The sequence below is a fragment of the Polyergus mexicanus genome, unplaced genomic scaffold (assembly GCF_030449975.1).
Source record: "Polyergus mexicanus isolate NDT 795.1 unplaced genomic scaffold, iyPolMexi1.0 SCAF_10, whole genome shotgun sequence".
In the NCBI taxonomy this organism is placed as follows: domain Eukaryota; kingdom Metazoa; phylum Arthropoda; class Insecta; order Hymenoptera; family Formicidae; genus Polyergus; species Polyergus mexicanus.
The window spans coordinates 59,017-70,375 of NW_027223330.1; the positions used below are offsets into that span (position 1 = coordinate 59,017).

General features: G+C 44.2%; 1 protein-coding gene across 1 annotated transcript; it reads right to left on the minus strand.

The window, feature by feature from the left end:
• Nucleotides 1-10,297, minus strand: LOC138936890 (gastrula zinc finger protein xFG20-1). Its single transcript, XM_070302673.1, is given in 7 exon segments — nucleotides 1-1,000; nucleotides 1,085-1,931; nucleotides 2,293-2,623; nucleotides 6,239-7,010; nucleotides 7,013-7,566; nucleotides 7,689-8,170; nucleotides 8,996-10,297. Coding segments are annotated over 6 exon segments (3,078 nt in total). The 5' UTR covers nucleotides 8,156-8,170; nucleotides 8,996-10,297; the 3' UTR covers nucleotides 1-893.
• Nucleotides 10,298-11,359: the final 1,062 nt, after the last annotated feature.

Genomic DNA, 11,359 nt, shown 5'->3' on the forward strand with positions numbered 1-11,359 from the left:
CTCTTTTTCATCAATCAGCTTAATATCTATGTTAACACTGACTTCTCATAAAAATATCTTCTTTTTCCTCGTCGTACGCAATGTATGGCAAGAATTTTTGACTTATAATCAAACTTTTCTACACTCTAGAGTTTTTGTGGAAAATTAGTATTTTTCTTCCACATGTGTACTTTTGTTTGTGCTATAAGGAGTGTATAGCTTCTATGTCTCTCTTTATTCCTTATAAATAAATAAAAAAAAAAAAAAAACCTGTTCTAAAAAAATACATTTTAGCAAATTGATGCTATATTATATATATATATGAGGGTCCAATTACACACAAGGGGTGAAAAACTAAATTAATAATTGTACGTCGTGTATACTTGGCAAGAAAAGTTACCGCATTGATTGATGTATAATTCTAGTGAGAACAATATTGAAGTCAATCAACAAATCATAAACTCACCCCATAAAATGACAGAGCAAACGTAAATCGCCAAGCCAAAGAAGTAAAAATGAAAAAAAGAATAATCATATATCTCTGTTGCATCAACAAGATGAGACACGGAAGCTTTTAAGCACATAATACGAATATATGTTTATATAAAACTCACTAGATTCAAATCATGGGTCAGTCAAAACTACTCACGTCGACGATGAGACAGTGACGATCGGTTAGCGTCTTGGTGTTACCTCTTTATCGAGGCCCTCTCCTCGTCTCAGAAATCTTTAACGTGTCCCAAAAAGCTAAGCTCGTGCGACTGATAATGACCGGATGTAGCAAGTGGCGTGATACTCGACTGATGCGCCACATTAACCGCCGTTAGATGATGATGATGCAGCGAATGATGCGAAGTATGCGTATGAAGAATATTGTTTGGATGGGGAACCTGAAAGTTCCCTGGTGGCGGGGCTCAGGACAGGAGAGAGCCCGGATGCCCGCCCGGAAGAACAGATGATGCTGAAACGGTTGTCGTTTGCATATTCGAAACGTTATTTTGTTGTTGATTCTGTTGCGTACCTAAGGCACATAAAATTGCCAATGTAATACAAGAAAAACTATTACAACACGTTTAGGCTTTAATACACATGACATATTTCTTACTAGCGTTTTGACTTAGTTCAGCTTTCACTCTTCTCGCGATGTGGCTTCTGGTGTGTTTGCGTAGATGATCCTTTCGATAAAATCCTTTGCCACATTCGGTACACACGTGTCGTTTCTCGCCAGAATGTATTACAAAGTGTAACGTTAGTTGTTCCTTTCTCTTAAAAGCCTTCAAACAAACGGTGCAAACGTAAGGTCGCTCGGGATTGTGGCTCTGTTTATGACGCGTAAGATGATCTTTCCGTTTCAAGCCAGCGCCGCATATGTCACAGACAAATCTTCTTTCCAAAGTGTGACCTAAAAGATGCTGCTCCAACAATTCTCGTTCCGGATACGCCATATGGCATTCTGGACAACAGTACAATGTCGAGCCGTCTAATGCTGTCGTTAGACGAATTTCGCCAGGCTTTGGACGTGGTTTCTTTTCCTTTGGCGTCTTCTTCTTTTTCTTCTTTTTATTATTCGGCGACATCATTATGTTGGGTGTCGTTGTAGTCGCCACAGCCACCGAAGTAGTTTGCGCCATCTCCGACTCCTTTTTGATACTTTCGGCAGAATATTTAAGAAAATGATGTAAACTCAATGGTAAAGTACTAGCCGGTAAGTGACTGAGATAATCAGCTACGGTGGATCCGGGAGTAGCGAGCGACTGCCACGTAGCGGGCATAGTGGCTGGAGTCTGAGTATGAGCGTGTTGTTGATGATGTTGATGCATCGTGTAATCCTGTTGAGTACCATTTGTAGCGGTCTCTCCGTTGCGCTGTTCCTCAGTTTTTTTCTCCTTATTCTTATCCTTGTCTTGAAGGAGATTGCAAACATCTTGCTGATTTATAGTTTCCGTGGACTGCTGCAACAGAGGAAGGTGTAAAAAAACGGTATATTACAATTTTTAAGGCTATTGTTCTTTGTACTTGTAGTAATAAATCAGTTAGATATTTAATATCGTTTACATCTTTCTTATCTTTTATATTTCTGACAATTTATAAAATGCAACGCGCTGCTTTTATCTGTGTCATAATTGTTAATATACAATAATTATTTCTCGACGTTTGTAATAAATACAAACTGAAAAAAAATATACATAAATGCGTAAAAGGTATTTATAATACAATATATAACATGTATTAAAGAACCTGCCTTTCTTTAAGAGATAAAATATATTCGAAAATATTCATTGAAAAAAGAATCAGGTAAAAAGATGCTTTTACCTGATGATACGAGCGTTTCTCTTGCATTCCAGGCGAATTGGCCGGCCGTTGTTGAACCGATTGGGCTTGAGAGTACGGCGCATTTGGATAATGGTGAACATTGCTGTTGGGATAGCTGGTTTTATTGTTCATCATCACTTGCGACTGAGCGGATTGTACGCCGTTGTTCTCGGGACGGTACTTTCCCATAACCGGCACTCCGATCGGAGGCTGGTTGGGAAAATGATTGGCGTAACGCGCGCTCGCACCGCTGGAGCTATCGGTCGCGAATTGATGAATACTCGGTATAGTACTAGGGAAATGACCTCCGAACGGCGGGAAATTCATTGCAGATCGTCAGTCGAATTCATATACCTAAACAGGAGAGACAAGCGTCGTTTATAAGAGAATTTTATATATATATTCTGTTTCGGTACGCGCGAGAGATGTCAAAGAGGTTACTTTAGGAAATGTATATTCCGTACGAAGAAGCGTGAGAAGAGAGGGAGAGAAGAGGATAATGAATGGATCATCGACTTTCTCATTTCGAATCTCGCGAGCGAGTCAAAAGAGTCAGGACGATATCGCCAAACTATGTTCCGTCGACGAGAATCGCTTCTCTCTTTCTCTACCGTTGTTTGCGTGAAAAGGTACATCACGTACATCACGCGCCTTTCACGTACATCGAGGGAGACATCTCGACTCGCTTAGGCCGGTTCTACAATAAGTCGTATGTCGTTAGCCGTAAGCAAATTGACCAACCACAATCCATTTTTTTTTTTTAAATTATCTACTGTGATTGGTCAATTTCCATACGATTAACGACATACGACTTATTGTAGAACCGGCCTTAGCTCGATTACGTCAAGTCGCACCGAACGACGCATCATGAACGACGCCCGGGAGAGGTATTTACTCACAACGATGTCCCTCTCCCCATGTTTCCTCGCCGTACCGGATCCCGGATCCTTTCCTCGGAGGGGGATTCCCGTGACGGCACACGAGAGAGTACGAGTAGTGCGGGGGCAGATTTTTCTCGCACGCGATGGCAGACGCACACAAGACACAGAGAAAGAAACAGAGTCGAAAAGAGAGAGAGAGAGAGAGAGAGAGAGGGTGGAGCGAGAGACAGAAGCGCGACGATAGACTGGTAGACACTAGACACGCCACCACACTGGCGCTCACAACGGGATATCACGTAACGTGGTGGAATATTCGAACGATACGCCGGTTTGATTTGTGTACGTCGTCGTTGTCTAAAATGCCAACACTCGCTGAAACACCCGCGACGAACGAATCGCCGGCGGCCAAGGACGCGCCACGGCTAGACACCTCACCCCTTAGCCCCTTGCGCGAGAACACGCCGTGAACGAGGAAAAAAAGGATACGGATGGAGAAAAAAACTGCCGACAGAGATAGTCGCGAAGGGTTGGTCGATTGTCAGGGGGATGGGGATATACGACGCGGCGGGACGCAAACGCCACCCTTCCCTTCTCTCTCTCTCTCTCTCTCTTCCCCACCCCATCCCACTCTGTTTCATCAGATACTTAGTCGATACGTGGCGTGGGGCTGCACCGCCGCACCGCGCACCATTGCACCATCGCACCAAATTCTATGGGAGAGAAAATGGCCGTTGGCGTGCGGCTCGTCGGCCTCTCGCGCACGTAGCGCGCGAGAGACACGAGAATTGGATGTAATATGCTTACCGTCCGGGTTAACCCCGCACTCGAGCACTCGCCTGGATCGTTGATTTTTCCTTTTTTTTTAATTTAATTTAATTTTATTTTATTTATTTTTTTTATTTTTATTTTTTTTTTTTTTGTTCACGCGTAGTCACACCGACTGTCAAAGGAGAATACCCCGTTGCGCGGTGTATCGTTGACACCTGTCCCTCAAGCCGGTGTCCCCATCCCACTCATCCGCCCTCTACTGTGCCAGCCTCTTAACTATTTTTTCTCTCTCCCGGATCTGCCGACTACCGACGCGGCGCGCCGAACCGTGTCCTCCCCCCCGATGAAAATGCCCGAATCAGGCAGCAGAATTTTAACTCGAAACTCTTGCCGCCGTGTTACATTCCTCCCTCTTCCCTCCCCCCCCCCCCCTCGACACACGTTTATCTCATTGCCGTGTGTGGAGAACAAGAGTATATAGGTAGAAAGTTTTGTCATCTTTCGTATATCGTGAAATCGCCAACGAGATCTTAAATTTTCGCGCAATTTCGAGGAAGATATACAAGAATTAGAAAGGCGAGGAAAATATAATTTTTGTATTAAATGTATGTTTTATTTTATCTTATAGCTCCTCCAATATTTATGTAAGTAACAATGAAAATTGCTTATGTGCTATTTATCCTAACTACGATAATGATATATCTATATTATGTGATAATAAAATAATAATATATTTCTTGTACAATTATACCCATTGCCTTTAATTGCAATACTTACAATAAGAAGTTTGTGTGTGTGTGTGTGTGTGTGTGTGTGTGTGTGTGTGTGTGTGTGTGTGTGTGTGTGTGTGGTATACATACACCTTCGTCAAAAAACTTTTCACGTGAATCATGATGGATCGATTTGGTTTACATATCGAAATATTTAGCGCTCTTTTTTTTTATAATACATCGTGTGACCAACCAAAAAGAATATTGTAAATAATTTATATTTTGTCATAATATTCGTTTGCGCGACGTTTAAACTTATTTCTTCGATATTAATATTAATATTAACTTTTAGTATTCAACATTCCAATATTAGATCGAACCGAGTGAAAATACGAATCTTATCCGTGATATAATTATATAGATTGCAGAAATGTATTTAATTTTACAGCAATGTGCGTAAACGCGTATACTATAATGTTTTCCATCTATCGGAAAAGAATTTTTTAAACGCGATAAGTTAATTCTGTCCTTTGTACCAAAAGATTGTTAAACGCGCAACACTTTTTTCCCAATCTATTTATATCCCATGATTTCAACATTCGAACCATTCAAGCGCGAATTCCACAAACCGTCTTCACGTCTTCGCGTCTTCTGTGAAAGTAACATATACGCAATGATCTAAATTATAGAAAAATGTATGCATGCTTCTGTCAATATAATGCTACAAAATATAAATTGGACTTGATTCGGCGAATCAAGTTCCGTCGTAATGTCACGATTCTGTTGTACAAGAGAAATAAATAAGATTCACCTCGCTTTAACATTTATGCGACACGATTTTCTTCCTCATCGAGAATGAAAGATTGCGCTGTATTTACAACAAACTCTATTTCATGTGTAGTTAATTCTTTCATTACGTATTTTTATATCATCGTCATAAAAGCAAATTACATTTTCAGCCCAAAACTCGATTGCCTTCTCACTTTCGACGAATCCAGTTCGCGCTTTCAAAAAAAAAAAATATATATATATATATATATATATATATATATATATATATATATTTTATATATTTATTTATATAAACTTTTCATATTTATCCCTAACTTGCGTCATGGAACAGGATCAGCGACAAAAACATCTTGTCCGAGGGGCGAGCGGATACTGTCGCTTCTTTCCACGTACGCTATAACGTGTACGTAAAAGAGAAGAAATTCGTAAATATACACGAACTTTGTTCGTAGATTCAGCTCGGTGCGCTTTACAGGATAATTGTTACAGGATATTATTATAAACACGAATGCGAGCTCTTTTTGTGCCGCTATTAAAGGTAAAAGCCGATGGCGCGCAAAATCAAAGTCCCAACCGGCTTTGCATCGATAAATATGGATATTCACATTTTTTTTTCTTTTTTAAGAAACGGAGGCATTTCAAAAAACGGAGACTGCGAAATAATCAACTAGGCAACGATGAAGATCAATGAAACTTTCGATAACATCAACTCGCTTATCAAATTGCAAAATTTAATCTGCGAGTACGCTATGTCGTGCACGACCTCTAGCGTGCTGATGATTGAAACGAAAGTACCGCCCAAGTTGATTCGGGGCGGTAGGCTGTTGCTAATGCTGTTGCTGTTGCGTCTGCTGCTGCTGCTGCTGCTGCTGTTGCTGCTGCTGCTGCTGCTGCTGCTGCTGCTGCTGCTGTTGATGATGCAGCATAGTCATAGCTCCAGTCTCGGCAGCTGTAGGTAAAACTACCGTAGACTGCTCGCTAACGGAAATCTGATGAATCTGCGCTTGAGAGCCTTGTCCTACTTGTATCTGGATTTGCTGCAATTCAGGCACCGAAGACTGTTGTTGCATTTGTTCCACTTGCTGCTGCTGTTGGTCCGCCTGTTGTTGATTTTGCGCCGCGTCGCTTGTGTTCAATGGATCCTCCTTGGCACGCTTAGCGAGGTGAGATCTCGCGTGCTTTCTAAGATGATCCTTCCGATAGAACGCTTTGCCGCATTCGGTACAGACTTCGGTCTTTTGCCCAGAATGTATAACGAAATGAAGATTTAAATGTTCTTTTCGTTTGAAGCCCTTCATGCAAACGGAACATATGAAGGGTCTATCAGGATTATGGCCCAATTTGTGCCGCTCCAAATGTTCCTTTCGTTTAAGACCAGCGCCGCAAATGTCGCATATGAACCTCCTCTCTATTTTGTGTCCAATCAGATGCTGTTCCAAACTTTCCTTCTCCGGATACGCCATATTACATTGAGGGCAGCAAAACAGGGTCGTACCATCGAGAGCGGTAACTATACTCACTTGCCCTGGTTTCGGTTTCTTCGGTTTCGGAGGTTTCTTTTTATATTCTTTTTTCGCTTCGGCTTTGCCCCCGGCTCCTGTTCCTCGACAACGTCAGGAATGATCGCCGTTTCTCCTCCTGCGACCGTAATCTGCACCGCTTGCTCCCCCGAGGCTGTGCTTCCGGATGCATCAAGACCATCCGCCCCGAGCGGACTAGACTCGATGGTAGCCTCTCTCTTTATAGTCTCCGCCGAAAACTTGAGAAAATGTTGCAAGCTAAGAGGCAGAGTACTGGTAGGTAGTCTGGAGAGATAATCTGCGACGGTAGATCCTGGAGTGGCGAGACTTTGCCAACTAGCGGGCATAGAAGTAATAAACTCTTCCCCGCTCTGATTACCTTGATTTTTGACACTGCCCCGCTTAATAAGGGCCACGGGTGTCGTACCCTCTTTTACGTCCTCCTTAGATTCTTCTATACTTTCTCGCAAGATCAAATCTTGAGGAATCTGAGCGACTACAGTCAGACCTTCGGGCGCTCCCGGAAGCTGTACCGTTTGTTGGATGGTCTGCTGCGATGTAGTGGTCACGGCGGTAGATGTACTTTGCGTCGTTTGATCGGATCTAAAATTGGATCGAGAAATCAACGAATTAAAGAGAGAAATTAATCCTTTTCTACTTGGTTTTATATGCAAAATGTAAGATAAAACGCGAAATATAGAGAATATACATCGTCATGTACTTACGTTTGCGTAGTCGCCACGGTGTTTTGCGGTTGTACTTGTATTTGTACTCCATCCGCGCCTTGCTGACTGTAGGCAACAGTGAGAACGGTAGCTGCCCCCTGCGGAAACTGACCCAACGATATTGGCGCCAAATGATATTTCGGTTGGTCGCCGCTATTTCCGCTTTGAGATACGCTAGGATTGACTACTTGTATCTGGACAGTCTGTTGTTGCTGCGTGCCATCTTTTCCCGGTACAGTGATAGGCAAAGTAATAATCTGCTGTTGCTGACTGTTACCGCCCTGAGCCACGGCGAAGCCATTTGGATCAACTGGCCTTAGGTAATGAACACCACCTTCGCCACCTGACAGAACTCCAACCACTTGTCCACCAGTGGTAAGATTCTGCGCAAATTTTGCTGTAGCAAATTGATGAACAGTACCGGTCGGCAGCGAACCGGTGAATCCGGGGAATGGTGTGAAATTCATTTTTCAAAATTATACCTGTAAGAACAGAAATCCATTTTTACCGCTTCAATAATGACAAAGTATTTCATTTTTAGAATTTAATATGCTCTCCAACAAAATGTAATTGACATAAACAAGAGAGATTGAGTTGAATTTAAAAGATTTATGTTAGTCGCTCTCCCGCGCGACTACGAATAAACATAAATCTTGGAAATTTATTTATTTAAAATCTTCAATATAATATACGCATTATACTAAATATAAGAATAAAATTGTTGGCCCAAATGTAGTTATAAATATAAATGTTATTTTAAGCAAATACGCAATACACAAGAAAAGTTATACTTTTAAAACGCGATATAATCAACCGCGTTTATAAGAACCGAGTCTCGGTGTTTCGTCTTCTTACGCAAAATATTGAAAATGAAGAAATTACAAATAGATAAAATATACATATAGATAAACATATGCTTCGTGTATTTTACATTTTTCCCTGTATTATTATTTAAGGAATACACAAAATATGAAAGACATGGCAAAAACATCATCTACGACTATGAACAGGAAGGGTATCGAATGAAATTCTTTGCTCCCATGTCAAGCTTAAATTCGCGATCAAGTCGAATCACCGTTATCATCGCACGACTCGTACTTAACGATATCGTAATTGGAAGATTAGAATAGAAAAACAATATCGTGCAACACACGAGATGAAAAGTCAAAGTCTATCTCTATCATTTACACACACGCGCGCGCGCGTGTTCAACCTCTATCCTGGCAACCTAACCTAATTTAACCCAACTTCCTCGCATCCTCCCTCCCACGTGCTTTTCCGCGAAAGCGACAAAATGAAAATCCTACGTTGGTTTAGCGACTCGCTTCGGAGGCGAGTAGCGTGCTCTTGACTCGGAGCCTCGGTGATATCGTCCGAGGGTGGGGTGAGGACTCCCCACTTCACCCCCTCCCCCTACCTAAAAGGGATCCGGGAGCAGGGAGGATAGTCGTCAAAGTGGCCCAGGATCCCACCCCACTCCATCAGGCGGTGATGGTGCCCCTACGAGTGCCGTAAGGGGTAGGAGCGCGATGAGGGTTAGGGGGGGGGAGGAGGTCCATAGGTGGGAATCTACCGCGAAATAGAGCTCGAGACTCCGCGTTCCCTCTTTCTCTCACGCGCTACCTCGACGTGGCGATGGGCGATGGGCGATGTACCGCGAGAAACGGTACGAGAAAGAAGGTAAACTGGGCGAAGGTAGGGGGAACGTCAAGAAAGAAGGGAGTCGAACCTCGGGCGGCACACTGGCATTCCCCGGGGAAGGGGAACGCGAAAACGCGTCGGGGGCGAAGGCACCCGTTGTCGCGGGCAGCGCAGACACGGCAGACACACCGTCAGACGAATTGGGGCAATGATGACAATGATAACGCGGGATGACGGATATCCCCGCCCCGACTAAGGAAAGAAACGGAGAGGTTAGAGATACCCGTGTATGTGTGTGTCTACATGTGCGCGCGCGGGGATGCCTCTTTCGTCGAAGGAGGACCAAAAGGGTGCTTCTACCGTGATTCTGCCTTCTGCCGTCCCGAGAGAGAAAGAGAGAGAGAGGAGAGAGAGAGAGAGAAAGTCTCTCCACACGACGTGTTTTTTCGTCGTACGCGGGAATGGCGTATACGCGACTGATCGGTCAGCTCCGCCTGTCGTTCGTGCCGCCGCTGGACTCTCTCTCGCAAGACGCGCATGTCGTAATGGCGCAACGATTCTCTCCTAAGGTTAACACCGAGGCCAAGCAAGAAAATCTATCCTTCTCCCGCTGTCCAGACGTCTCCCTCCCTCTATCCTTCTCTATCGTTCGCGCTCGAGCCTCGAGCGTTATGTACGTATACGTCTATCTCCGCAAAAGGCATATCTGTGGATTTTCATAAAATTCATCGGGCGTCGGGCGTCTCGCGTCTCTCGTCTCTCGTCACGAGTCGAGCGCGCTACGATATCACTACGCGCACGGCACGGGGCGCTGCACGCCGAGCGGATCGGCGACTCTATTGTGCAACGGACTCATTCTCGCATCGTACGTTTCCTTCTCGTGCGTTCACACACGTTTGATATAGAAAAAAAAAAACTTTACATCTTATCCTTTAGAGAATGTACGAGAACAATTGTCGCGACAGGAATCGAGAAAAAAAAATTATGATTTCGATGGTAATGAAAACTCGGGCGCTTAATGAAGTCTCCCCTCCCCCCCCCCCCCCCGCCCCGGAGATTCGAGCAGCAACAACGTCAATTACACAAAACGCGCACGTACGCTCGCTGTTACGTCCGCCATGATGGAAAAATCATCCGCGTAAGAAAATGGCACGCGACTCTGATTTCTTTTTTTTTTTCCTTTTTCATTTTTCATTTCCCTCTCTTCGCCTCTCTCTCCCGCTCTATGCACGGCGAAACCCCTTCTAACACGCCGTGAATATATTCCCTGTTCTTCTCCCTACTTTTGTCCCCCTCGACGCGTTTCCTACCTCGTGTCTCGTCGTCTCGTCTCGTCCCGTCCCGTCCCATCCGGACTGTGCCCGGGGGGGGCCAAAGACGGAAGTAGGAAAAAGATCGACGACGACACGCTGCAAAAGACGCATCAGCTGACGAAGAGCAGGGCAGAGGCGAAACGAGACGACCGAGGTACACGGCAGGGCTGTTGTTTACACCCCCACTTCGATGGGTTAGAGGCAGCGAGATGCCACGGAGGGGCCTCCGAGACCTCGACGAACACCCACCACCACGCAATTTCCAACCCCACCAGCCTCTCAACCACTGTCCGCACCTCCAACCACCCCACCAAAGCCAGCTCGAGCCAAGCCGTGAGCCACGACGAGGGGCCCGCGACGATTTTAGTGTCTTGGGGTGGGTGCTCTCTGTGGCCACTGTTTCGCGGTTTCTCGTGCTCCTCGTGGTTTCATGCTCTACGGCGTTGGGAGTGTAGCGCGACATGGCAACCACATGGGGGCGCGGTACCGTCAACTCATCGTCCGGCTTTACATAGTGCAATCGAGCAGGATAATAAAGATAAAGATATATATATATATATATATATATATATATATATATATAGAGAGAGAGAGAGAGAGAGAGAGAGAGAGAAAGGAAGAGACACGCACATATGGCAGTTGTATGGAAAAATATACATATATCGATATATAATATATACACGAATATATGTATATTCTAATGATGTAATGAGGCGG